Source organism: Gasterosteus aculeatus, chromosome 9, assembly GCF_964276395.1.
Source record: "Gasterosteus aculeatus chromosome 9, fGasAcu3.hap1.1, whole genome shotgun sequence".
Classification (NCBI taxonomy): Eukaryota; Metazoa; Chordata; class Actinopteri; order Perciformes; family Gasterosteidae; genus Gasterosteus; species Gasterosteus aculeatus.
This window is the reverse complement of record NC_135696.1, coordinates 8,499,641-8,527,640: the sequence shown is the minus strand read 5'-3', so window position 1 is coordinate 8,527,640 and position 28,000 is coordinate 8,499,641. Positions and strand designations below refer to the sequence as shown.

At 43.1% G+C, this 28,000-nt stretch overlaps 2 protein-coding genes and 5 long non-coding RNA genes across 13 annotated transcripts; 1 reads left to right on the top strand and 6 right to left on the bottom strand.

The window, feature by feature from the left end:
• Nucleotides 1-27,910, bottom strand: LOC144383329 (uncharacterized). The gene is made up of 3 exons (XR_013450686.1): nucleotides 27,788-27,910; nucleotides 432-581; nucleotides 1-151 (listed from the first exon to the last, which is right to left on the bottom strand). It is a non-coding gene; the product is annotated as an uncharacterized LOC144383329 (long non-coding RNA).
• Nucleotides 1,007-4,025, bottom strand: LOC144383333 (uncharacterized). The gene is made up of 7 exons (XR_013450691.1): nucleotides 3,888-4,025; nucleotides 3,708-3,765; nucleotides 3,552-3,573; nucleotides 3,370-3,465; nucleotides 2,993-3,078; nucleotides 2,792-2,829; nucleotides 1,007-2,081 (listed from the first exon to the last, which is right to left on the bottom strand). It is a non-coding gene; the product is annotated as an uncharacterized LOC144383333 (long non-coding RNA).
• LOC144383334 (uncharacterized) lies at nucleotides 4,225-4,765 on the bottom strand. The gene is made up of 3 exons (XR_013450692.1): nucleotides 4,661-4,765; nucleotides 4,457-4,573; nucleotides 4,225-4,372 (listed from the first exon to the last, which is right to left on the bottom strand). It is a non-coding gene; the product is annotated as an uncharacterized LOC144383334 (long non-coding RNA).
• LOC144383335 (uncharacterized) lies at nucleotides 5,416-5,953 on the bottom strand. Its single transcript, XR_013450693.1, has 3 exons — nucleotides 5,792-5,953; nucleotides 5,607-5,699; nucleotides 5,416-5,493 (listed from the first exon to the last, which is right to left on the bottom strand). It is a non-coding gene; the product is annotated as an uncharacterized LOC144383335 (long non-coding RNA).
• Nucleotides 8,158-11,532, top strand: LOC144383015 (uncharacterized). Its single transcript, XM_078080412.1, has 3 exons — nucleotides 8,158-8,910; nucleotides 9,665-9,736; nucleotides 9,901-11,532. Exons 1-3 carry the CDS (start codon nucleotides 8,158-8,160, stop codon nucleotides 10,162-10,164), a joined length of 1,089 nt encoding a protein of 362 aa, XP_077936538.1. The 3' UTR covers nucleotides 10,165-11,532.
• On the bottom strand, nucleotides 10,861-20,474 carry LOC144383332 (uncharacterized). The gene is made up of 2 exons (XR_013450690.1): nucleotides 17,399-20,474; nucleotides 10,861-13,810 (listed from the first exon to the last, which is right to left on the bottom strand). It is a non-coding gene; the product is annotated as an uncharacterized LOC144383332 (long non-coding RNA).
• On the bottom strand, nucleotides 20,476-25,688 carry LOC144383326 (uncharacterized). 7 transcript variants are annotated; one of them, XR_013450682.1, is made up of 9 exons: nucleotides 24,862-25,688; nucleotides 23,011-24,055; nucleotides 22,745-22,884; nucleotides 22,408-22,609; nucleotides 22,035-22,151; nucleotides 21,722-21,921; nucleotides 21,431-21,578; nucleotides 20,710-21,336; nucleotides 20,476-20,571 (listed from the first exon to the last, which is right to left on the bottom strand). XR_013450682.1 is itself a non-coding variant. In XM_078080420.1 (8 exons), the coding sequence occupies exons 3-7, from the start codon at nucleotides 22,586-22,588 to the stop codon at nucleotides 21,146-21,148; spliced, it is 834 nt and encodes a 277-aa protein (XP_077936546.1). In that variant the 5' UTR covers nucleotides 22,589-22,609; nucleotides 22,745-22,884; nucleotides 23,011-25,687; the 3' UTR covers nucleotides 20,476-20,571; nucleotides 20,710-21,145. The 7 variants fall into 7 exon arrangements, 4 of the variants coding, with proteins under 4 accessions (XP_077936546.1, XP_077936543.1, XP_077936544.1 ...); XR_013450683.1 differs by having other exon boundaries at nucleotides 22,408-22,471; nucleotides 22,554-22,609; nucleotides 23,011-25,687; XR_013450684.1 differs by having other exon boundaries at nucleotides 22,408-22,471; nucleotides 22,554-22,609; nucleotides 22,771-22,884; nucleotides 23,011-25,687.
• Nucleotides 27,911-28,000: the final 90 nt, after the last annotated feature.

Here is a 28,000-nt window from a genome sequence, read left to right as displayed (position 1 = left end):
AACACAAAACAGATTTTTATTTGTTGTTGCTTCAGCAGAGTTGTTTCAAGTGCGTCTATGAACGTACAGGACGTGGCCACAGCTGGGCCAGGAATGCTCCACATCCTTGCATGAATTCACACAGAAGGGAATGCACATGCAAGGCAAGAACCTGAATCAAGAATAATGTTAAAATAATACTTATAACAACATTTCCTCCAGCTTAAAATTAAAGTAAACTGAAATCTGGTATAAGAGGTTCTAAATTGTCATGTGAGTTTTTAAATAGCTAAAAACCCACAGAGAAAAGTTGAATTAAGTATAAGCACAAATTCAACACACTTGAGAGACTCAGTTGCATAAACTGTCATTTGGTCATTATGGTTCTTTACAAAGTGTGTGTGTGTGTGTGTGTGTGTGTGTGTGTGTGTGTGTAAGGCTACTTTACTTACCCGAAGATTCCCACCACGCCACAGATCAGCCAGGTGAGCGTTCCATTGATGTACCTGAGCTGAGTCATACCAGTGTTTCGGCAGTTGGGACACATCTTTTGTCTAGTCAAGTGTTGGTGAGATTTGGCTGCACCACCACCACCTGGTTCACTGTGAGAGAGACATCCACCACTATTTAACGGCAATCCACACCTACTTCCCAACCTGTCACAAAAACTCAAGCTCTCTCACTTCGTCCCAGTAGGAGCTATTCGTGGCACTGGCAACCCGCCGAGGCACTTCCTGTTGCAGATTGCGGTGCCGCAGTGAATCGTGGCAACTGCCTCGACACTGCGGCTCTTGGCACGATTTCACGAGGCAGTTGCCACGAATTCGAGGCACTAGCCACGACTTCGATGCACTTGCCACGATTTCACGAGGCAGTTGCCACGAATTCGAGGCACTTGCCACGACTTCGAGGCACTTGCCGCGATTTCACGAGGCAGTTGCCACGAAGTCGAGACACTTGCCACAACTTCGAGGCAATTGACGCGGCTTCACGACAGCTACCGCGACTTTGCGCCACGACAGTTGCCGTTTTATTTCCCAAATATGTTATATGTTTGTTTTATAATTTGCCAATATGTGATAATACAATACTGCCTTTAAAAGTACTAGTGTTGGTAGTTATTATTACCTATTAACTATTATTAACTAGTATTATTATTCCTGCCCAGTGCAATAACACAATAAATCATCCCATGCTAAATAATGACAATAATAACCCTGTACTGCTGTGATGTTGCTGCTCTTTCCTCTTCTACAAATTATTATTATTGTGACTTTTGGAAGGTTATTCTTTTGTTTGAGTTTATTTAATTTAATTTAATAATTGAATATTTCTATCTTATTATATTGTATATAATGTGACATTATGTTTATCTTTATATTCTATTTTCTTCCCTGTACATGGTGCTGTGATACCAACATTTCCCTCTTGAGGGATGAATAAAGTATAAAATATCTATCTATCTATTGTTTTAGTAATAAAAAGCCAGTAAGTGATACAACGGCTTCCCATTTTAGTGCAGCTAAGCGAATATGGACTAAGATCACTTGCCGCCCTGGTTACAATCTCTACTTTGGGAACTAATCAATGGGTATGTGATTTATATGAACAAACAATAACACTGGGTGGGTGCCATCAAGACGTGTCTAAAATTGAATGTCGGTATATAATAGGAGTTACCAGTATTTTCATTTAAATTAATGTTGACTACAATTGTTGACAAAAGAATTTGCCTGAGCTAGATTGTGTGCATGACTGTTTTTAGATATCCAGTGATTGCACAAAAGCTGCTGGATTAAAGTATTAACCTTATTCTATATTGTTTCATGATCAGGCAACAGACAGTACCTTCATGATGGATGTTCCGTAAAAGGAAAAATGACATTCTTTAAATGACATTTATTTCCTTTTGACTATATCTGTTGTGCTTGTGAAGAAGCGACCACCCAAACGCAAGGGAACGTAAAGTGTTTTAATGAACACAAACACAAACAGAAGAATACGGACGTTTGGCCGGCAACGGTGAAGCCCAGTGAGCAGAGAACGAGGTCCAGGCCGAGGGAGACGCACCAGACAGCAGTCAGCTCACGTCAAACAGGAAGCTGTGTAAAGCAGAGGTTAGCAACGGGACAATAATAGTTCAGCAAGAACCGTCAGGACACAACAAGGCAGGCGATACGGGACAACGAGCTCAGGTACGTCGGGTGCACAGGTAATGCTCTGGCGGAGAACAAGGGGAAGAGGGAGGCTAGAAATAGTGTCTAATTAGAGGAAGCAGGAAGAGAGGACGATGAGATGAGAGAATGAGAAGCAGCTGGGAATGAATGAGCAGGTGTAATTAAGTGAAGGGGGGGTGCGAGTGTGTGTAAATGACAAGAAAGGGGTGGAAAGGAAAAAGAGGAAGGTACCCGGTTTATGACAATATCATGCTATAAACAGTTTTTCATTGTTTACTAGGGAGACAAACGTGTATTTCTTAAAAAGTATTTTATTAAAGAATCACTAGATTCATCTATATGGTGTTTTTTTACGTCCGTTGTTTTTACTGTGCATGAATGCAATGCATAAATCAAGTTCTGATGTTTTGTGAATGCGCTGAATGATATCTGCCATCAAGTGTTGCGTTTGAGCAGATAAGTCCGTAAAACAGTATTGTTTTAAGCCTAGTAATCTTGACAAAAATATATAATATTAGTAGTGGGTGAAATAAAATAATCTCTGCTTTGTTTTTTAATGCAGAAATAAATGTGCTCAAAATCATCTCTGTAATTGTGTCTTGGTTATGTACTGCAACGATTTGAACACTTCTTACCACTGCTTTCTCGGTCACTCCCTGACGTGTCTTCAGCACTGAGAAAAAAATTAGGTCTTTGAATGAACTGCTACCACATTCTGTGATTACAATGATGTCAACTTGACGTGCAAAACGCTGTTAGCCAGCATTGTCACAGTCAATTTAGGGATGTTGCACATATTCATGCTCGCCCACAATTAAAATGAAAGTTGTGTCTACCTTTTTTTTGATGTGTTCTCCAGCAGCAGAGATTCTGCCTGGTATCGACACATGTTGCTGGTCCTTTGCAACCACTCAATCAAGCCCTACAAAAACAATAAAAATATTCAGAATCTTATCATACATGTTTATTTCACTGAAATGGATACTTTCCATTACCTATGTACCCAGTTAAGTTATGCTTCTTGCAGCTAGACATTGATGCTCAGTCATCCTGCAGTTGTAAGTTTGGGTTATATTCTCTGAATGGTGTTTTCAATTGTCCATTGATACTTGATCTCTCAACTACTTAAGTCACAAATAAATGTGATTATTTTCCGCTGTAAACATAATAGTTGCAGTAGTGGCTGATTTGGTTAATTTCCTCTATATCTCACCTCCGGCAAAATGACCTCTGTAATAAATAGCTGCTTCTCAGCTACAGTTCCAGTTACCGACAGTATGCTGTCCAGACGCTGGACAATCTGTTCTGTCTGTGGAAACAAGTAAATAGGAAAAACGTCAAAAAGCATTTCATATACCATCCCAAAAATAGAACTGTTTGAGAGAAGATGCCCACTCTGCAGTTTTCTCTCCAAGTCCTGCAACATAAGATGAATGTTTTATAAATTTAGTTTTTAACCAGTCTGAACAGTGTGTATGATTGTTAACTACCATTTTATATGAAAAAACGTTTTACAGCTCACTTGAGAAAATGTACAATGTATGTCTCTACCTTTATCTCTTCATCCTTCAGTATTTCTTCTGCTTTAACAGACTCCAAGATGTTGTCTCTGTTTAAGAGAAAAGCATAGGCTGAATTTGACAACAATCTTTTCATGTGGTACTTTCCCAACATACTCCAATATCACAATGTTTATATCATATATGTAAGGAGCCATGAGATTATTCTTACACATCTGTGACAATGTTGCATCCACAAAAGAAATCCTTTGATGCGCAGTAACCTTCCACCCCGGCGCACTCAAAATGCAGCCATTTTTTGCAAGATGAGCACTGAACCCATTTGTTTTGCTTGATGTGGCTGTGGAAAAGCCTACGAAAAAACAGAAGTGGGACAACTTATTCCACAATCATTTTAAAATACTATCAGGTTCGTCAATAGCAAATGTTCCCACATGTAGAGCATTTTCCCTTAAAAGATAAGTTACTTACATAAAACCGAACTTTTCAACTTTTCTGTGTGTGAAATAAATTAAGTATGTTTGAGTTGTCACCAATATTGCACATACCTAGTTGTCCCAGTTTCTCGCTGGAACAAACATTTTTTTTCCAGGCCAGGCAATGGCTGCTGGAGTCTGTATTTTTTGCTTCAGCTTCCTGAAGTCTTGTTTCACAGACTTTCTTCTTCATCCTTTCTTCTGCCGTTGGTGGGAAGTCCTGTGTAATCATGACCTTTGTTGTAGTCACAGTATTTCTCTTAACATTATACATTTTAAGAGACTTAAAATTAGTTAGTCTTACCTCAGCATCGACATGTTTTATCATGTGGGCTGCGTGGTGCAATCGAAGGGTCCTGCATTGGTTCAAAGTGAGAGCCTCCCCAGTGACCTCTAGATTTCCCACTTCATTTTCTGCGGCCTATGGAAACAATTTGCTTAGATCATTCCCACAAAACATACATGCACTGAACAGTTGGACAAGCAGCTCAGACAACAAGCAACTCACAGAACAGACAAACACTCCACAATTAACACAGTCGTTCTGCTTCCACTGTGTAGGACATGTAACAGTCCAATCTTGAAGGCTGCCCGAACATCTGAAGGCATTTCTACAAAAGAAACAAGTAACAATCATTTTTTAGTCATCATATTGTTATATTGCCATGCCGAGAATTGATAAATACATACACGTTATGTGTCTCTCCCTTTACCTGAGGAGATCCATGTCAGTGATTCTGGGGAAGATCCTCAATGAATCATACACTCGAATCTGTTTGGCTTTGAAGTCAAACACCTACGAGGAAGTAATTCAGTCAAAACTACATTCTAAAAAATGACATTATTTTCTTAAATAATAATCAAAACATCATCAACATCCAAAGCCAGTCTGCAAAATATTGTTATAAGAAGGGATCAGCAGGTGGGGGTGTGGGGTAAACATTTTGAAAGGAGGGAGTTACAGTAAATGAGTTTTAAAATAGTTATGATGGATGCATGACTTACTTTTTCCAGGGTTAGGGTGCGAGATAATTGGGTTTACTTTGAAAGCGATTTTAAATTAAAGGACACTGGACTGTGTGATTTTGGTTTAAAGCTTAAGTTAGAATAAAATACCAAAACTACGTTTCTGGCAGTGAAGTTTTGTTGACTGACAATGTAGATGAACAGACCCACAGTCACCAAAAATTTAAAACCAACATGTCTACCTGTCAAGTTGTATAAGACAAAATATATATGAAAACCTTTAAATCATTGATAGCTCACCCAAAGTATGAAATGGTTCCCTGTCTCTGGAGTGGCATGGCCCACAATTCTCGGCAGAAATACTTTGTCTGCAACCTATAGCACAACAATAATATAATGTATTACAACATCCATGATCAGGGCAGATGTGTTTTGTTTATTTGTACAATTTGTTTCATTATGCATAAAGCATTATTAAAAGTACCTACAGGAATGCATTTAACAACACGGTCACTGACTGCTCCACTGTTGTTCCATTGTCGGTGCCACAAAATGAAATCAAAGGTACCCAAAGCACCACACTACAACAGAGAACATGTAATTAATGTGTGTGCGAACATATAAAAGCATCAATATAAAATAATAATAAATGGATGAAATTTTAAACGGTTACCTGGTTTTCTTGAGCCAGCTGTGCTACTCGATAGTTGACTGCCTGGAATTCAATAGGAAGATTAAGTACATTTCTGAGTTTCTGATAAAAACCTTTCTGTCTTTAAATTCTGCTAACTGACATTATAACTGACATTATGGTTGTCATTATGGTACTGTAATGGTAAAAATATGTTATAAGATTGTTTTCTGCTAAAGCCGTGTCTCAAGTGTCCTGTATTTGACCCTGATGTGCAAAGAGCAGTATGATACAAAATGTTGGTTTGCAGCTGTGCTCTGAGAAGGGAGGACGGTTGACTCGATCTCATAGAAGCTTCAAAACAAAGGACTCCTCTTCATGGCCTTGGTTGATATCTTATTCTGCACGAAAGTTCTGGATCCAAGTTTTACTTTCATGTCAAGTAACAATGATTTGCAGCGGCCATTTAGGAGGATCTTGTGTGTGTGCTACCCTCAGCTTCACCTGGGTTCTTATCTCAACCTGCTTTGCAGCTTCTCGTGGCTGGCACGGAGAATGTCCTTCATATGTGTATAAAAACTCAGTGTCTTTTGTGCTCAGAGACGCCATTTCCACAGAGCACTGTGATACGTGCCTGTGTATTTGACCTCCTGCTTGCAAGCAATAAATGGACTTTTTGCAACTTTGATCATTCATCAAGACTCTGTTTTATCAGACAAATCATTCTCTTCTACCGAGCTTTTATTGAAATATTCCACAACAATTTGGCGTCACGAACAGGATACGCTGACCGTCCGTCAGGCTCCAGGGGACCGTCCGGGGAAAAAGGCCTTTTCCAGGATCACCAGCTGATGATCCTGCCTCATACCTCCTTAGACAAGAGAGAAAGGACCGGCGGAAACCAGAGGAGTCCTGATTGACGTCACGTGTATCCAGCGAAAAAGAATTAATTTCTACTAACTCGGGTAAGAAGTTGAAATTCCAATTATAAAGTAACAGTAAGAGTTGAACATAACGGAAACGGATGACTGATCAAGTGGTTGTTATAGTCTGGGGAATACAATTATTATCATTATTTTTTTTTTAAACATTTTGGGTTTTTATTTGTTTTATTTTTTTATTATTTAGTACATGATTCCGGGATATTTCTAATGCATCATTTTATGCGAAGGTAGATAGGATCGTTCGACTTCACTCGGAACAAATTCTCCGAGATCGTAACGTCGCTAGACTACAAGTAGAAGACAGGATTGCTTACGGTAAAGATTTCACTCGGAACAAATTCTCCGAGATCGTAACGCAGATCGCTTGACTACCCGGGTAAAATAAGACCGTTGTTATTGACCAAACGTGAATTCCACCTGTGGAATAAGATCGTGGAAATAGCGTACGTGAATTTTATGCTGAAGCAGGTAAAACGATATCACTGTTATTGATAACCAAACGTGAGTTCTACTGAATTACCCTTAGAATAAGATCGTGGCAATATCGAAGCGTGAGTTTTACGCTGAAAAACATTCAAAACGATATCACTGTTTTTGTTAACCAAACGTGAGTTCTATTGAATTACCTTTAGAACAAGATCGTGGCAAAATTGAAGCGTGAGTTTTTGAGTGGGGTTTTTGCAAAGTTTTTCCTCGAGTAAAGAAACTAAGCCTTACGGTGACGACTGTATTGTAATAAGTAAACCGGTAGGGTCCACCAGTAAAAGATGGGTGGCCAGTCCGCAGAACACACGGAACGTCGGGTCCGATTGTGGCAATGATGCAGCAGAAATACGGGAAAACATGTACAGAGTGTCTCCCATACTGGACAAAAGAGTTTGGGTTTCCAGAAAACGGCTCGTTGAGTGCCGCTAAACTTAAAATGTTAAGAGGGGATTTGGAAGGTTGGAAGAAAGGTTAAAAAAAAAAAAAAAATGGAAAGTGGTAAAAAGATCTAAGTTAAAGACTTGGAAATAATAGAGAAAAAACAGACATGTCTGGCACAATGGGAAATGGAATGTGAATGCAGGGAGAGAAAACGAATGATGAAGAAAATGACGTGTTTAAAAACTGAAAAACCTGACATTGAAACACAGAATAATCCATGTGTGTCTTCTCCACTGTATCCATCCCTGACAGGGGCAGGCGGTCCTCTCCTGAACACGTGTTATCAAATTCCTGCACCACCTCCAGTCCAACAATCACCACCACCGTACAACCCCGATCCTACGGTTGGCAGACCTGTAACACGCAGTCAAACCCGGCTGGGAGACCAGGGAGGTGCAGACGTCAAATCATGCTCACCCCTCAACCCATTCAGACCTGACCCCACAGCTCAGTCCACCCGACTCTGCATGGTCAATCCACGACCTATCCCCCTGGAGGGGCACAGCCGGCAGAATTGTGGATTTTCTTAACACCACCATGGACAGTAAACTGGACGGGTCTTATATTCAAGCCCCCATGTTTCAAGTTCCAGGGCCACAGGATGGACCACCTGCCTCCCATCTGCCCACCATAAAAAATGGCGTGGCTTTTGGAAAAGAGTTCCTGACGTTATGCAAAGACATAACAGCCATCTGTGCTGCTGTGGTTGCGGCCTTCCCAGTCAACATGGCCCTCATCAACAGCACGAAACAAGGTAAAGCCGAAGATGTAACATTTTACTATCAGCGTCTTGTGGCTGCCTTCCAGATTCACATCGGTCTCGAGGAGCCCACAGACATAACCAACATGACTGTGTGGGAAACTCATCTCAAGAACGCCTTCATGAACGGGCTTCTGCCAGACGTCAAAACTGCCACTGAACACTCTGTCGTGGGTCTGGAAGATGCAAGGCTCACAGAAGTGGTAAAACATGCACGACACAATTATAAAATGCATGGGGAAAATCAAATGTGTCAAGACAAACGCAGCAAGCAGACTCAGGAGAAAGCCCAGCTTCCGATGCTCCAAGCCGTAAAACAGTTGACACTGGGTGCAGAAGGAGGACGAGACCCCCACCCATCCGGAAATACTTATGGGAGGGACCAACAGAGAGGACGAGCGTATGGAATAAATCATGGGAGAAGAGGGCGTTTTCAAGGAGGGGCCCCACGAGAAGTGCAACCCGATGAATGCTTCCTCTGTGGCAAAACAGGACATTGGTACAAAGACTGCCCCTACCGTTCAAACCAGGTACGTCAGCCACATGGACGACAGAGGGGGTCAACAATTCGGCACTTCAGACTGACGGTGTTTGTGGGATGGAGATTGCACGTGTGAAGGGATGACTACTGCTGCCTCTCCAAAACAGGGAAGTGAAACACACCACACACAAACACAATGCTGCAACGAAGACCTGCTTCCTCGCACGCACACCCACATACACATGCACACACAATGCTGCAATGAAGACCTGCTTCCTCGCACGCACACTACAGAACAACATGCTGTTTTGCTCAGCATCATTTCTCACTTAGAGCAACAGAATACATCCACACCACCACCACTCACGTATGCTATGTTTTCATCAGATGCATACAAAGATATGCCAACTACAAGAGTAATTGTGGAAGGGAAAGAATTGGCGTTTTTAGTAGACTCCGGAGCTACTCATTCAGTAATTCAAGAAAAACCTTTTCCAAATCAAAAAATGAGTGGGCGATATGTATATTCTCAAGGGGCTTCTGGTTTGACTGTGACAGAAAAATGTACTGCACCTATGGCGAGTGTACACTCTGACGAGACTGACCTAAACCCTGACATAAAAGTAAAACTTTTTTCTTTTTTACTCTCTTCACTCTGTCCCATAAATCAGATGGGCAGAGACTTGATGTGTTCATGTGGTATTTGTTTGACGTCATCTCCAGACGGCCTTAAAGTGGTTCGGCGTAGAGCAGCACTCCAAATGGTGCAAAAGGCTCCCTCTAATCCTCTTTTTGTGTATCAGTGGTGGATCCCGATCGATGAAGCTCGGAGGCTGAGCCAGGCTGGTGAAGCACGGGTTTCTCCTCATGCAGACGTATGAACCCTGAACACCTGCATTGCACAACATGTGTCTCAGAGGGTCCAGACGGCTCTTTTGAAGAGACATTTTTTGAGGCCCTCAATGATCCAATTGCCTGTTCTACTTTGTACTGGTCAACTTGTAAATCTGTTGTCTCTGTTTCTCTGTCTCCCACACAGAAAGAACTGTTTCAAGTTCCCGGCTCCTATCCCCATGTCTCACTGTCTAAAGGACGCCTTGACCAATGGAGGGATTTGGGACCATTTGTGGCTCAGTGTGAATCTCTTACTGACTGGGAGGAGACAATCGATCCACTCGTTCTGCGCTCCGCCTCTACAGGGTTTCACAGAACTCACTGTGTACACGGTTGCGTATTTCTCCGCAAAACTCGACCCTGTCGCTGCAGGACTGCCACAATGTTTGCGCGCTGTGGCCGCGGCTGAAGAGGCGCTCACTGCCTCACGTGACATAGTGGGTTACGCACCACTCACTCTGCTCGTTCCGCACGCGGTTTCTTTGATTCTCCTCGAACAGAAATCATCTCACCTCTCTGCGGCTCGTCTTTGCGTTACACACCTGGACATGCCGAATGTCACTATAAACGTTGTACTAACCTAAACCCTGCATCATTACTTCCTATTCCTGGGGATGGGGAGGACCACAACTGTTTGGCTGAGCTCCAAGCTCAGTGCACTCCTCGCCCTGACCTAGTGGACGCTCCACTAACTAACAGCGACATGGTAATGTATGTGGATGGATCCGCCTCCCGCGATCCTCAGTCTGGTGAAAATTGTGTTGGTTTTGCTGTTGTTTCTGACTCAGGTGTGCTGTGTTCAGGTCCTCTGCCATGTCACCTCTCAGCCCAGGCAGCCGAGCTCATCGCTCTGACCGAGGCCTGTAAACTGGCTACGGGTAAAACGGTCACAGTTCACAGACTCTCGCTATGCGTTTGGTGTAGTACATGATTTTGGGGTGCTGTGGAAACACAGGAACTTCCTTAAACCCGACTGTAGTGGCTATTTGTCCATAAATTTAAACAAAAACAAATAATAACAAACTTCTCAAATGGCCACTCGAGGCTACGTCATGGTTAGGCTTTACGCAGGTTCAGAGGTACCAAAGCAAAGTCCATAACAAGATTGAGTTTGAGGCGGTTTATTCACACACATAAGCAAGCTCACAGACATTTCTGCTGCCTCTCTCACGCTGGTAAAAAACCATATGCCCTCGTGCCTGAAGTACCTCCCACCTTGACCTACTTATGCAAATGAACATAACACCATGTGACCAATAAACGACAATACGAGTAAAGCATAAATACAAAATACACCAAATTAACTTTAACAGGAAAAGAAAAAGAAATAAGTAAGGCTATAAATTAACTTAAACCCAAAATAAACAAAAATAAAAATATAGCTCCAACAACCCAGCCCCTAATTGTAACGGTACTTTACCCACAATTAACCTTAGCTTTAACACAAAGGAGCTATTTTCTGATTGTAGCTTAAGCATTAAACTGGAATCTTCACATCTTCGGATTCTCCATATCTGAAAGAAACAAACAGATGGAAGACAGAGATAGGAGAAAGAATGAGTTGTATAGTCAATTATTAGCCTCCAAGAGAAGACAGAGCTTGGTTATTGGTCTGTCCAGGACGCTGATCTTCGTTTGGACCTTCACAGAGCGAACCAGTCCTCGGGAGTCAGCTATGGCGCTTAGCACTCTGCCCATCATCCATGAGCCTCTTGGAGCTGTGGCATCAGCGATTACGACAATATCTCCTGGAATAAAGTTTCTCTTTTGCTTCGTCCATTTTTGCCTTTCTTGCATTACAAGCAAATACTCCGCTGTCCATCTTTTCCAGAAAAGCTCCGCAACGTACTGCACTTGCCTCCATCTCCTCTTAATGTACAGATCAGATTTCTCAAACAGACCTAATGGCAGAATGGGCTTGCCTTTTAACAGGAGAATGTGATTTGGAGTAAGCGCTTCTAAATCATTGGGATCTTCTGAAGCCTTAGTTATTGGCCGGTCATTGAGTATCGCCTCCACCTCGCAAAACAGCGTTTGCAGGCCTTCCTCGTCCAGCAGTTGATGTCCAATAACAGAGGTAAGTACACTGCGCACAGAGCGAATCAGACGCTCCCAAACGCCACCTTGGTGAGATGCAGCTGGGGTGTTAAAACTCCACGTCATTCCTTCCTGCACAAAAGTCCTTTCAATTTTAGAGTGATTTAAAGCGGCCAATGCCTGCCTCAGTTCCTTCTTCGCACCAACAAAATTTGTGCCATTATCTGACCTTATACTTGTCACAGGTCCCCTTCTACAGATAAATCTTCGCACAGCATTAATGCAGGAGTCTGTGTCGAGGGAGTGTGCCACCTCAAGGTGTACTGCGCGGCTACTCATACAGGTAAATATCACTCCATATCGCTTCAGCACAGTTCTCCCTCTCCTCCAATGGTCCAAAATAGTCCACTCCCGCATTTGTAAAGGGTGCGTTATCAGGCACAACTCGTTCCTCCGGTAAGTCGGACATCTTCTGTTCTCCAAGCTTTCCTCTGTACCTTCTGCACACTGTACATTGTGAGAGAATCTTCCTGGCCGCAGAGTTGGCATTTATGATCCAATACTTCTGTCTCAATCTGTGCAGCATGTAATTGCGTCCAGCATGTCCAAGTTGGCAATGGATGTAACGCAATATGAGCTGGGAAACATGCAAATCCTTTGACAGAATCACAGGATGCTTTACCTCCCACGGCAGAACAGACTTAAACAGACGTCCACCAACTCTGAGGATGCCATCTTCGATGAAGGGGTCGAGGCGATACAGAGGACTGTCTTTAAAAACAGTCTTTGGGTCATGTTTTAATGAGGAAATTTCAGTACTGAATCTTTGGTTTTGCGCAAACTGAATTATTGCCTTTTCGGCTTCCTCCAACCGCTCTGGTGTCAAGTTGGATTTTCCAAGTGCGGCTTTGAATTTTTTAATCTCCTTTTCCACATTCTCATTCTGGTTGACCACATATTCTTTTCTCTTTCGGCTCAAAAGTAAAAGTCTTTCTTTAAGCTCCAACAGCCAGGCCACTGATGTTTTAAGCTTTCTCCAGGATGAAAAATAGTGAATGAGCTGACTGAGGGGATTGTCACTGTGTATTGTAACAGCATTCACCTTAAGTTCCCTTTTCACCTCTGCATCATCCGATGGAATGGAAGAGGCGTCCAAGTCGAGTTTCGGCCATCTGGTGGGGGGCAAGTGCAAAAAGTCCGGTCCTTTTAGCCATTTTCCTTTTCCAAACTCCTGAGCTCTTAGTCCTCGAGAAGCTTCATCTGCAGGATTGTCTTTGGTGTTTACATACCTCCACTGATCTTTGTCTGTGGATTCTCTTACGGTGCTGACACGATTGGCAACATATGTGTGAAAGCGCTTTGTTTCATTAAAGATGTACTTGAGAACAGTAGTGCTATCGGTCCAAAAGAATGACCTTTGCAATGGCAACTGTAGCTCTTTCAACAGCATTGTGTTCACTCGAACAGCAAGCACAGCTGCAGCAAGCTCAAGGCGTGGAATGGTTAGTTGCTTTAGAGGAGCGACACGAGCTTTGCCTGTGATAAATGAAACATGCACATTGTCAGTGCTCTCCAATCTCAAGTATGAAACAGTGCCATATCCTATTTGACTAGCATCTGAAAAATGATGCAGTTCTGCTTTCAATTGTGTTCCAAAGTTTTTGGGTTTAATGCACCGTTCCACTTTAAATCCACTCATATGTTGAAGTTCAGAGAGCCACTCAGACCAATGTTCAGAGACATCACAGGGAACTGGCTCATCCCATTTGAAGTTCATTCTGCACAGCTCCTGTAACAGTAACTTGGCAGGGATTATGAAAGGAGACAAAAAAACCAGCGGGTCGTAAAGAGAGCTCACCACAGAAAGGATGCCCCTCCTAGTGTGTGGACGTTCCTGCACTGCAGTCCTGAAGCTGAACGTATCTCCTTGAACACACCATTGCATCCCCAGAGCTCTTTCCACAGGGAGTTGGTCCCTGTCCAAATCCATGTTCTCCAAACCCACTGCTCTGATGTTGCTAGGAATAAGTGCAAACACATTTGAGTTATTTGTGACCCACTTTTGGAGATGGAAGCCACCTTTTTTACAGAGAGATGTTAATCCATGTATGAGCTTCACTGCATCTTCCTCTGTCACAGTGGACTTAAGACAGTCGTCCACGTAGAAATTTGTCTTGTCTGTACGAAGGACATCGGGTGAATATTGCAGTGCATTATCCTCAGCAGTTCTCCTCAGTGCATAGTTTGAGCAGCTTGGAGAGGATACAGCTCCAAACAAATGCACGCACATCCTGTATTCCTCTGGCTCCGCTGTAGTGTCTCCATTGGGCCACCATAGAAAGCGCAAGAAGTTAACGTGCTTATATGGCACCCGGACCTGATGGAACATGGCGTTGATATCAGCCATAACAGCGATGGGCTCTTCTCTAAACCGAAGAAGGACACCAATTAGCGTGTTAGTGAAGTCTGGGCCCTGCAAGAGCTGACTGTTCAATGATGTACCTTTGTAGGTACAGCCGCATTCCAGAGTGGGCTCATTTGTGGGAACCTTTTCTGCATATCCTTGCTCTAACATGTTGTTAAGGAAATCAACGTATTGAGCCTTGAATGAACTATTTCTATTAAATCTCCTCTTCAGGCTTTGGAGTCTTTGTAGTGCAATGCAGCGATTATTTGGCAAAACAGGATCGTCAATTCTGAAAGGTAAGTCAATGTAATAATGTTCATTGTTAAGCACTGTCGTACTCTCCACAATTTTCATGAATTTAATGTCTTCTCTTGACATCTCAAGTTGTTCATCACTTGTTCTTTCAGTAAAGTCATGATTATACTGTTGCATCAACATACTTTCCAAGTGTTCCACAGATATGTGATTAGCAGTTACAACAACGCATCCTGATTTGACACCAGTACCTTCAGAGTTTCCAGCACGAAGAGGCCCGTTTATGACCCAGCCAACTCTGGTCCTCACTGGATACAGTCCACCACATTGACTATTTATCAGTTCCCATGGCTCCAAAACTTTAGGCGAGTCGGTTCCAATGAGCAAGTCTACATCTGCATCTACTTCATGTAGCCTAATGCTGCTCAAATACGCCCATTTGGCAACATCATCCTGACATGGCACATTGATTTTAGATACAGGCATTTTTGTTTGTGTCAGAACAGATGGTAGCTCAATAAAGTCATCGGTGTCAAATCCAGACACCTCCAGACCAGTTACTATAGTAGTGCTAATGGTTTTAGTCTGCCCCATTGTCCTCAACACTACATTACAGTTTTTTCCTGATACTCCCAGCCTTTCAGCCATACTTGTAGTACAGAAAGTCCCAGAGCTCCCAGGATCCAGGAAAGCATAAGTATGCACAACTTTATTACTTTTCCGACTTTTCACCTGCACAGCCACAATGGAAAAAACTGCAATATCCTCTTCACCAGCCCCAATATGACCACACGTCTGCTGCTTCCCGGATACAGTGCTCACAGTTTCTTTGGAGGTTATCCTTGTAGTATCCTCCTTCTCCACATGCAGGACAGATGGATGTTTCCTGGGACACACTTCACAATCCAACCGACCCCTACAGTCTTTGCTCGTGTGTCCATGTTTCAAGCACCCAAAACAAACGCCCGTCTCCTTTAGAAACTGAATCTTGTCCTGTTGTGTCTTTCTTCTAAACTGAAAGCATTTTTCCAGAGTGTGATTGGTAAGATAGCAGAACATACATTTGAGCTGGTTACTGTGAGCTGTCAAGTTTTCCATTTCTTTATGTCCATCCTTTGGTGCATTAATGCTCGTGGCAAATGTACCACTTTTCCTTTTCTGCTTAACTTGCATGGATAGCTTTGTATAGCTGGCTGGAGAAACATCATTAATATTTCCAAACAGAGGATCTGAAACAATTTTGACTTGTTTTTCAATGAAATTCACAAAATCAACATACACTGCTCTGCTTCCAGTTTGCTCCAGTATGTCACATGCCACATTTCTCCACTTTTCCCTCAGCTTGTATGGGAGTTTCATTAGGATTGTCCTGAGGTTAGCTGGCATGTCCAACTCCTTCATGTACTTTATATGATGTACTATGTTGGAGCAACCTCGAAGGAACAAAGCGAATGACTGCAGAGCGTTAACATCCTCAGGTTTTATTGAGGGCCAGTTGTTGATTTTGTCCATGTAAGCAGAAGAGATTTTATGTTCACTGCCAAAATGTTCAATCAAAAGCGCTTTTGCTCTTTGATAACCTGGTTCAGAGGGCATATGCTGACAACTTCTTACAATGTCTCTTGGTTGCCCCCTAGTGTACTGTTCTAGGAAGTACAGACAATCACTGAAATTTTGAGTTTTATCCTCAATGCAATTTTCAAAGGCTCTGAGAAAAGATTTGAAATACAGGAGATCACCATCAAATACAGGTATATTTCTCATAGGTAGAGCAGAGGCTGTGTTTTGTTGGACCAACAGCGCAGTTATTTCATTTTGACGCTGCATGATATTCAAAATGTCCGGAGAATTGGTGGGTTGATTATCGTCACAAACATCTTGCGAACCAAGTGATTGTGTACCTTGCCTTTGAAACACAGAAATGACATTAGGTATGGGTATTTGTTTTACAACATGTTTGGGTTGAACACCAACAGGGACAGAATTTAACAAGCGACTGGAGGTAGGTTCAGAGCTTTTATTGGTGGGCACATAGCGTTCAGCATTCGGATTTAGTTCATATGTCCCTTGAATTTCTGACCTTTTCAAGTAAGAATTCATGCCATCTGATGTTTGAGATGCACATCTTGACACTTTAGAGCCACACTTTGAGCTTACTTGCAGAACCTCCAATTTTGCATTTGTCACCTTTAATTCTGCCTCCAGAGCAAGTTGTTCCTTTTCTCTCCTTAAATGTTCCCGTTTCTTCCGTAATTCCTCTTGTTCAAGTCTTATTTGTTCCTCCTGCGCCTCCAAAGTGTGCTTTTGTTTTAGAGCAGCCATGCGCTCCTGTAATGCTGCTCTCTCTGCTTGCGCTAATATTTTTGCAGATGCACTGGATGAAATCCTTGACAATTTAGAGCCAGCCTTTGAACGCGCTGCAGAACCTTTATTGGATACACTGTCCTCAGGCCCAATATCAGTTTGATTATCAGGTGGTTTAATTGGAAGTTCATATGAATGGCCTGTATTTGATAACCAGCATTTGACGTCATCAATAAAGCTTGAAAAACACTTCTCCTTTCGTTCAAAATATTTATCTTGTTTCTCCTTCTCATCCTGAGGTATGTCCAGTGACACAAATGATAAATGATGTTGTTTTGCCTCATCAACACATATTATTATTTGATCCAAAAGAGACTTGACTGCATCAATATTGTCTGCAGAATGCATCAACTTATCCATCTGATTCATGTACGATTTGGCTCGTTTGCATTGCATCGATCTCTTTTCCTGACACGTTTGCATAAAAAACATCATTCCTTTAGCAGTAAAACTTGTGCGTCTTCTTGTAGGAAGCGCCGTGTCGCTTTTGGCTTTAGATGCAACGTCAGACATTTTACCCTTTGTTGATGCCGGTCATGTACACACACAGTTGTTTGCAAAGATTGAATACAGCACATACCTTGTGGAACTTTGTTTGTTGCGGTGGTTGCCTTTGTACACGGAGTTGAATGCACGCAGTAGCTGTTGTTGCGCGCGGCCGTGCGCGTTACCTGTGAAGGCATTGGGCCTTTGCGAATTCAAATTGCAGCAAATAATATCCTCCACTCCGTAGTGCAGCTCCAGCGCTCCAGTAGCTTCACCGTTATCCAGTACGGTGTCCAGGGAAACTTTACACTGTCGGATGGGTCGTATTATTCGATGTTTGCACTGTATCCAGCCCACACCTCCGTCACTCCTAGGCCCTTTTCTTTGTTTGTCTCCCGCATCCAGGTGAGTAATCCACTTTCGAAACGGTAATCCAGCAAACGACAAGTCCAGTATCCACGTAAACCAACGATATATCCAGGGCGGGTTTTTTACTTATTGTAGTGGCTATTTGTCCATAAATTTAAACAAAAACAAATAATAACAAACTTCTCAAATGGCCACTCAAAGCTACGTCATGGTTAGGCTTTACGCAGGTTCAGAGGTACCAAAGCAAAGTAATGTCCATAACAAGATTGAGTTTGAGGCGGTTTATTCACACACATAAGCAAGCTCACAGACATTTCTGCTGCCTCTCTCACGCTGGTAAAAAACCATATGCCCTCGTGCCTGAAGTACCTCCCACCTTGACCTACTTATGCAAATGAACATAACACCATGTGACCAATAAACGACAATACGAGTAAAGCATAAATACAAAATACACCATATTAACTTTAACAGGAAAAGAAAAAGAAATAAGTAAGGCTATAAATTAACTTAAACCCAAAATAAACAAAAATAAAAATATAGCTCCAACACCGACGGCAAGCCGTGTTTACCTAAACACTATTTTGCCCATTATGCTAAGTTGACTCATGGGTTAGACCATGTGTCAAAAGGGGGAATGTTACGTGCACTTAATGAGACGTGGTTTACAAAAGGGTTCACAGCATATGCACAAAAATTCTGTTCTGCATGTGTCACCTGTTCTACTCACAATGTAGGCAGGCCCGTGGGCGTGTCCAGCCAGGCTGCACACCCACCACCAACCCGCCCGTTTGAGCACATTATGATGGATTTTGTGGAGTTGTCTCCATCACAAGGTAAGAAACACTGTCAAGTGATGGTGGACATGTTTTCCAAGTGGGTGGAGGTTTTTCCATCAAGCAAACATACCGCTACAACAGTAGCCAAGGCCCTAATTTCTGAAATCATCCCTCGATGGGGCATTCCTTCTAAAATATCAAGTGACAATGGTTCTCATTTTGTCAACCAGACCATTACAGAATTAAGCGCATACCTGGGTATTGATTTAAAAACACACTGCGCATACCATCCAGCCAGTGGAGGGATTGTGGAACGAGAAAATGGCACACTCAAAACCAAATTGGCAAAATGCTGTGCAGACACAGGTCTGCCCTGGACAAAAGCCCTGCCTCTAGTGTTGATGTACATGTGCATGAGAAAACGAACACGAAGCTACCTGAGTCCCTTTGAGATATTGTTTGGTTTTCCTCCTCACGTAGGAACCGAGGCACTGAAGGCACCACTCCCTTCGACCGCATTATGCGAACATGAAATGTTAAAATATTGTGCACAACTGTCTTCTGCTCTGTCTAACATACGACAACAGGTTGCAGCCGCCCTCCCAAAACCAGCTGAAGGACCACTCCACAAGCTGAAACCTGGTGACTTTGTGATGGTGAAAGACTTCAGAAGAAAAAACTGGAAAGCACGACGCTGGCAGGGACCATTCCAGATCCTCCTCGTCACCCAAACAGCTGTCAAAGTAGCTGAGAGGGCAACTTGGGTCCACGCGTCCCATTGCAAGAAGGTTCCAGTACCATCAGTGGGCTCAGGCGACCCTACCCCCACAACAAGTGTGAATCAACCGACACCACCGATCCAGTGACCACGGACGGGCAGTTGACTGACAGACACACAGTGCATTGTGATCTGTGTTGACTGTCTACAACGCGGATGCCTCACAAGAAAGAAGGTTGGCAGACTCCACATCCCAACGTGTACCTGCGGACCAACACAAGAAGAAGAACACGGCCAGGACCCCTCCACATAGACACAGAAGTTGTTTGTGTCACTACGGTTTTATTCATATTATTGCTTGCTTCAGTTTCATTATCTAAGTATCTTTTTGTGATTTTGTAATCAGCCATCTAAAGAGTGGTTTACACTTGCTTGCTAAACATATTTTTTTGCAATATTACGTGTGATTAAATAATAATCAAAAGAGTGGAATGTAATGGTAAAAATATGTTATAAGATTGTTTTCTGCTAAAGCCGTGTCTCAAGTGTCCTGTATTTGACCCTGATGTGCAAAGAGCAGTATGATACAAAATGTTGGTTTGCAGCTGTGCTCTGAGAAGGGAGGACGGTTGACTCGATCTCATAGAAGCTTCAAAACAAAGGACTCCTCTTCATGGCCTTGGTTGATATCTTATTCTGCACGAAAGTTCTGGATCCAAGTTTTACTTTCATGTCAAGTAACAATGATTTGCAGCGGCCATTTAGGAGGATCTTGTGTGTGTGCTACCCTCAGCTTCACCTGGGTTCTTATCTCAACCTGCTTTGCAGCTTCTCGTAGCTGGCACGGAGAATGTCCTTCATATGTGTATAAAAGCTCAGTGTCTTTTGTGCTCGGAGACGCCATTTCCACAGAGCACTGTGATACGTGCCTGTGTATTTGACCTCCTGCTTGCAAGCAATAAATGGACTTTTTGCAACTTTGATCATTCATCAAGACTCTGTTTTATCAGACAAATCATTCTCTTCTACCGAGCTTTTATTGAAATATTCCACAACAGTACACTTACATCATCAGTCAGCCACGGCATGAGCATTGAAGTTTGCCCCAACAGTTCTGGTGGGCAAACACTCCGAATGTCTTTTAAAGACACTGCATATCGCCTCGATATTTCAACTATAGTTGCCGTTTCGGCACGGCATCCTGTGAATAGTTCTTTGAGTTTTTCCTTAACACACACATATGATAACAAAATGAGTGTTTAATTTATCGCTTCATTTTGGACAAACAAGAAATAACACAAATATTTACAGTGATTGCATAGGATCGTGCAACAAATGACGACTTCATTCGTTTATGTTCAATGTTTTGGCCCACCGAAGGAAGAAGTGGATTTTCCTTTGCTTCGAACAAAATAACAAAGAAAAACAAAGATTGATAATTATGATCCTCAACAATTAAAAATATAGGTTAAGCTGTATATTTTATCAAGTATTATTTAGAAGAATTACTATAGCATAGTATATACTAATCAAACTTACCGGCAGACTGCAGTCCCAGCATCCCATGAAGTTGAAGGTTGTGTTTATTCTTTCATTATGCAGGTCGATGAGCACCCTTAAGGTTTGTTTGAAGTGTGGCTCGTTCATTTGGCACAATGAATATTTTACCGAAGAAAGTACACGATTGAACTGCTCTGCAACAGATGAGTTCACCTCTCTCCGTAAACTAGGGCAGATGTTGAGGCTTCTCAACTTCTCTTCTGGCCTTCTTTGGTTTTTCTGGTGGAATCTGTCGTACAGGGAGTACCTGTCTGATGTCTTTGTGATAGGATGCCTTGCTGCCATCCTAACACTATCTGGCATTTCCTGCAGTGGTAATGTTGATCGCAGGTTCTTCACCCACTGCAGGTCAACCTTTAATTGTTTATCAGCCGCCAGTTTCCTGTTGTTTGATGTTGTGCCACAGAGTCTTCCGTCAAATGGCTGGAAATATTGCTGTTTTGTGCGGTTGTTTGTGTGACGAGCAACCTGTCCTGCAACGTCCGAAATGTCCGAAGTGTTTAAAACTCAGCAGCCCGTCCGTGTGATCTCTAGCGGACTCTGTCCAGAAGAGAATGTTGACGTAATACACAACGCCATGCGGACAGCTGAAGTGAAGTACTCCACCTTCAGAATAAAAAACAAGATTTTAAATGGCAATCATATAACTAAAGTTTATAGAATGTAAAAAGAAGAAGAATTTTCACAAATAATATCACACCACCAGCTTTCTGCAGTTTCACAAACAGCTTTGGGTAAACATCTTTGAAGTTTAATAATTCCTGAAGCCTGTTCAGCATGTCGGCTATGGACCCCTCTGAGGAGACACCCAGGGTGTCACAAGCTTCCTGGAGATCCTTTTTCTGTGGCTGAAAAATTCCAGAGGCCCATTTCAGTACTTTCAAACACAAATATAATTATGTCACATCTTTTATCAATAGTAGAAATATCTATCGTATGGAGAATAAATAACTTGCATACATCAAAATAGTAAGATTGTCAATGTGTGTACCTTCTTTGACTCAATCAGTTTGAGTATTATGTCCTCATTTATTTTTTTGGGAGGATGTTTGAAATCTCCAGTTTTCCTTTTCATTGCCTTTTTAACTTCTGTTTTAGGGAGAACGTTTCCAACTCTGGTGTGCTCTTCCATCCAAGGTGCCAAAGTGGAGTGGCCAACAGATAAGCAATATGGATTCGCCACCGAAGACCCTATTTGTAAAACATATCATATTGAACATTCATTTGTTCAAAGGTTTAGTTAGTGGAGCATATACATAATTACATAATTATAATATATATCACTTTAACAATTTGGTCCAAACCTGATATGAGGCCCTCAGCAATTTGTGACCGGTCCAGATCCGACCACACCTTGACAATGTCCACCTGTAGGTCCTTGTCCGCTATGGTGTCTGGATCAGGCCTTTTAAATGTCCCAACTGCAAATGAATTTGTTTACATAATTACAAAACCGTGCTGAACATAGAACTCTCATAGAAAAACATAACCTCTAACTTTGTTTAAATTAAACAAGATTGACCATTATACAAAACTGGATGTACAAGCAAGTCATTTATTATAGAGCCCTTGTAAATCTAACACCCTTAATACAGGCACATATTTGCATCTGTTGAAATCTTCATTATAATTTTAATTTTAGTAGGGAGATATAACAGAAAGCTAAAATATTCTTACGAGGGACATCGAAGGCCAGTTTCCAATTTGCATCTGCTACAATGACGGCTGGGTGGTATCCACACTGGTAACAGAAGAAGTCAAACTTGAAGTCTGACAGTGAAAGGAAGTGATGGAATGCTCTCCACACTATTTGATGGTGGTACCGGTTGTCATTGAAAAATGACAGAGTGTCAAGCATCCGTCAACTGGTTGTCTTGTTCTGTTATTGAAAAACATGATAAACAAATATCCATTTGTACATAATTTTGTACATGCTTTAATATGCTTAACCTTTTCATGAAAGACACTGTTGTCTTTGACTAAAGTGCAAAAAAAACATTAACAGATGTGTTACCGACAAACCCGACAGGAGAAGCTCACACAATGGCAGTGTTACGATCACACGGTTGTTAAAGTTGTGAAATCCGGAAGAATAATCCTGGAATCTCACAACGTTAGCACACGTCGGGCAATGTTTTTCCGCAACTGAAACACCTATAAAGAAAATTAAAAGTTGAATCATGCATACACAAAGCCTTCTATAGCAGTCTGGCTGTTGAGGCCAGATATAATGTGATCTCATCAGGGGAACATCCATGTAAGAAATAATTGTTGATTTACCTTTATGGACATAGCTTATCCCGTACACCATTGCCTGAGTGGTGATAATCTTTAAAGGATTCAGTGCTGGAGGTGTGGGGCCTGGACAGTAGGGGCAGGTACTTTCCGAAGGCACAAAACATTCTGGTGGCTGTTCCTCCTGAGTCCTCAGCTTAACTGGCAAGTCTTGCAGACATGGGATCCGCTTTTTTGTTGCCAGGTACTCAGTCATTACACAGATGTTTTGCGTGTTGAGGTTGTGTGGCTCACATGTGATGCTGCTTTCCACCATGTGAGTTTCCAAGTCAGCAATGTCCTTCATTTGGATGTCCGAGGATGCCAGTGTGCCTGGGGACTGCTGGAAAATCCACCACATTCCCATCATACGATGGATGCAGCGGTGCGATCGACCAGTTCCCCGACACTGACAGTTCCACTGTCCTCCCACTGAATCAAACGTCACCCTTGTCCTCCCAAAGTGACACCAGTTGTCCGTTTCATTTGTGAACACCGAAAAGAAATACCACCGTTTCGAGTATCTCTCATCTTCAAAGAAGATAGGAAAAACACTATTGACTCCGTCATTGGTGGCAGCAATGTTGTGTTGTTCACATTCCCCCCCCCCACTCAGATGACATTAGGCCTTTGCTAACCATGTCCTGCAGTGAAGTAGTTTGCAGGACTGCTGGTTTGACATACGGCCTAGCAGTCTTTGTCCTTTCCAAGTGAACACATTCCTTTCCAGGATTGCCTGATGACCAGGCAATTTTCATGAACGTGCCGCACTTCTCCACCTCACAATCGAGTTGTGGTGGCTGTGTGGATTTGATCACATGAATTGGAAAAAACGGACTATGGTCGTACTTTGCAGTGACGTAGATTCCGTTTCTTATGTCAATACACATCATGGGAGATGTATCAAGATTATGTACATCTCTTATATGCCTTTTTAAGTTTTTGGGGGCACTTAGCACAGCCGTGCAATGTGGACAAGCAGAACTGTTGGGATTTGTATCATTTATGGAATCATCTGTGTTGGCTTTTCGCTTGGAAGTGCTTGGCTTCTCTGCAAAAACAAAAACAAGATATATTATCACAGCTGTCAATATAAACATAATCCTTGACTAATGCCTTTAAATGTGAAGGTTTTCTATACAACTATGTTTTCACAAACTTCGTCAGTATGTAGTTTTGGCTCTAATGTGTAATAACAAATAGGGATAGCATATCCTAGCAGTACATGCTGCCAAAATATGATGCTTAGTCTGTTTGTGCCACCTGCCAAGACATGCAGCCGACAGTGCGTTTATAGGACGGCAATAATTTATTAGATTGTTTGATGTCCCAAAGCACGAGATATGCAGAACCAAAACCACTGTGAGGTTATTTACCTCAACAGCAATATTATGGCAAACTGTTTATTTTTACAATATGTCATACACATCTGAAAGACACCACAGTACATATTCTCCTGGAAGACTAACTAAAGAACTATTATAAGATTGTTGATCATAAATGAATGTAGGTGTCACGGTGTGGTTCACTTCCTGTTGTATTTTGTAGTTTTCTGCCACTCGTGTCCCCGGGTAACTTCACTTCCTGCCTTGTCCCGTCATCCCCTGTGATCGTCTTAATAGTTTCCACCTGTGTCCAATCACCTGCACCTCCCTTGTGTATTTAAGCCGTGTGTCTCTTGTGTCACTTGTCGCGTCATTGTCATTTGCTACGCCTGTCCTTGTCTTTTGTCTTGGATGTCCGTACTTCATGCCTGTGTGTTTTTGCCCCTTGGCCTTTTGGATTTTTGTATCTTTTAACTATTAAAGCTTTTTGTTTCCTGCAAGTCTGCATTTGAGTCCTGCCTCCCACCCGCACCTGTGACAGAATGACGCAACCTAGAAAGGACTACGCAGAGTTTTTTCCCCTGGACGAGTTCAGGGGAACCCGTCTGGCAATGGGCGGTCCACGGAGTCTCCAGCGGGCTGCCCGTAATGGGGGAACGGTCCTCCCGGGGGTTCCAGCTGGGTACTTGTACTACTCCGTCTCCCCATCTGGAGCCCTCAGTAGGCATCTGGGTCACCATCCACCGCCCACCACATGGTCCCCAGAAGAGGAGGCCATTTCGTGGTCGTCCGGCGGCGATTCTTCCTGGGAGCGGGTGATGGACCATGCGGTCCGGCTCCAGGCTACCTACGGTCCCCACGCTCGGCCGCAGCGCACAGCGTCCAGCTCTGGGCCGCGACGACGTTCCGACCCTGCTCGGTCGCAGCGCACAGTGTCCAGCGCTGGGCCGCAGCAACATCCCGACCCTGCTCGGTCGCAGCGCACAATGTCCAGCGCTGGGCCGCAGCGCACAACGTCCAGCGCTGGGCCGCAGCAGATTCCCGTCCCGGCCTCCCGACCCAAGCCCATGACCCCTGATCCGACGCCCCTAACAAGGTCCACGACCCCCGAGCCAGCGCCACGATCCATGCCCCCGAGCCAGCGCCACGATCCATGCCCCCGACCCCCGAGCCAGCGCCACGATCCATGCCCCCGGTACCAGTGCCACGGTCCATTCCCCCGACCGGTACCGGCCCCACGTTCCATGCCCCCAACCCGACCGGTACCGGCCCCACGTTCCATGCCCCCGACCAGTCCCCGCGGGGATATATATATATTAAATATAATAAAATAAAATAACAAATAAATAAACAAAAAACATTTAAAAAACCCACAAACACATATGATTTAAAAGTAGCCATACTATTACAAATATCAACAGCAAAACACAATTACAGCGACAAACTGACTCTCAAAGACATTATTTTCTTATTGTATAGCTCAGGGATGGGCAAACTTTTTGGCTCAGGGGCCACATTGACTTTTAAAATTTGACAGACGGGCCGGCCGGTGTCAGATGGATAGAGAGTTATATTGTCAACCAATATAAATTATAAGTAAAATCTAAAACTTAACTTAAAAAGTAAAGTGAACATACATTTTTACATTACATTGCATTTCAGTGGGTACAGTGTTGTTGGTCCCCCTTTTTTGCCAGTGCAGATAGTTTGGTGTCAGCTTTGTTCTGGCAATTCTCAGGACAGATCTGAGGTGTTCATCCATTCAAGAAACGTCTATGCTGGTCTTTTGCATTCATCATGCTTTAGGAAACTCAAGTCGGGAACGGAGAAGTGTTACAGCGGTCGTTACTATAATTTCTAATTCATAATACTCATAGTTTGCCCACCCCTGGTATAGCTGCATGTCGAGATAACTGCTTTGCAAGCCGTGGCAGCTGCTGCAGCATGTCATGGTGACTGCCGCGGCAAGTCGTGGCAGTTGCGCTCGCCAGAGGACCTGCAAGACAGGAACTGTGGCAAACTGATTGATCACGTCATGTTTACAATAGCTGGAATGATGCTGTTTAGGCCTCATGCGGTCACATTGTTCTTACTGCCTCCCCAAACAAGAGTCCTGTTGAGATAAACAGAAAAAAAATTATTAAAAAGGTGAGATAAAATATATAAACATACATACATATAAACACAGACACATAAAATTAATATATACGATGATGAACAGATATAATATACAAATCAATATCCTTTATTACTGTATCATACATATATACACACACACCTATATATAATATATATATATAATATATATATATACATACCATACATATATATCCAAATAGCTTTCACCACTTTTCAGTGCTTTTCAGTTAGTTTCAACGTTACAATGCATCAATATTTACAATTTGCATTAATTTGGGGCGCTGCCGGAAAGTGGTTATCGTAACCAAGGCTACGAGTGGTCTTAGCCCATATTAGCTTAGCTGAACTTAAACGGGAAGCTATTGCATCACTTATCGGCGTTTTATGACTAAACCAATTACAACCAACAAAACTCGTACTCTTAAGCACAGAGTACAGGATAGTACAGGATAGTGCAGGATAGTATTGTCACATTTTGTCAAAATATGAAAAGAAAACTGCAACAGTCGAGGCATCATTGCCGCAAAGTCGAGGCAGCTGTCGTGAAGTTGTGGCCGCTGCCACGACTCGCCACGGCAACTCAACCCGCAGATAACAGTCGTACTTAAACTGTATTATACTGTCACATGTTGCATACATAGGAATACTAAAATTAACAGCCGTGGCACCTCTCCCTTAAACTCCCGCTCCCTTAACAGCCGTGGCACCTCTCCCTTAAACTCCCGCTACGTTAACAGCCGTGGCACCTCTCCCTTAAACTCCCGCTCCCTTAACAGCCGTGGCACCTCTCCCTTAAACTCCTGCTCCCTTAACAGCCGTGGCACCTCTCCCTTAAACTCCCGCTACGTTAACAGCCGTGGCACCTCTTCCTTAAACTCCCGCTCCCTTAACAGCCGTGACATCTCTCCCTTGAACTCCCAGTACGTCTACCAGCCGAGGCGCAGCTCCCTTAACAGCCGTGGCACCTCTCCCTTAACAGCCGTGGCATCTCTCCCTTAAACTCCCGGTACCTCTATCAGCCGATCCACCGCTCCCTTTTGTCGTTGCATGCCTCCGTTAGGTCGTGGCAAGACTCCCTTAACTCGAGGTACCGCTGGAGGTACCTCTCTCAACCGATGAACCGGCCCCTGAATTCGTGGTACCGCTCGAGGTACCTCACTCAGCCGAGGCAACAGGCGAGGCAGTTGCCGTAAACTCGAGGCAGCTGCCACGATTCGCCGCGGCACCGCAACCTGCAACAGGAAGTGCCTCAGCAAGTTGCCGGTGCCACAATTTGCGCTAGCCCTCTCTCCTTCGTCCTATAGATTTCAAATACTCACCGGGCTGCACAACTTGAGGTTGCTGTTGGATGTACTGGTAAGCAGGTGGTTGAACTTGTTGAGTGGTTTGTTGCGATGAGACAGCGATATTTACATCGGGTTGGGTGGTCGGTTGAGGTTGAGAGACTATGGGCCGGTTTCGGAGACAAGGCTCAAGCCTAGTCCCAGACTAAAATGCTGTTTGAGCTGGCTTAACTGAAATTCACTTGCACA

Coding starts and splice junctions, on each gene's coding strand:
- LOC144383015 (XM_078080412.1), top strand. CDS start 8,158: ATGGACAGTAAACTGGACGGGTCTTATATTCAAGCCCCCATGTTTCAA. Junction 8,911..9,664: donor GCCCCTACCGTTCAAACCAG/GTACGTCAGCCA, acceptor TTTGTGTATCAG/TGGTGGATCCCGATCGATGA. Junction 9,737..9,900: donor GGGTTTCTCCTCATGCAGAC/GTATGAACCCTG, acceptor TCTCCCACACAG/AAAGAACTGTTTCAAGTTCC.
- LOC144383326 (XM_078080417.1), bottom strand. CDS start 22,588: ATGCTTGACACTCTGTCATTTTTCAATGACAACCGGTACCACCATCAA. Junction 21,922..22,034: donor TGCTGAGGGCCTCATATCAG/GTTTGGACCAAA, acceptor TTTTACAAATAG/GGTCTTCGGTGGCGAATCCA. Junction 21,579..21,721: donor AACTGATTGAGTCAAAGAAG/GTACACACATTG, acceptor GGAATTTTTCAG/CCACAGAAAAAGGATCTCCA.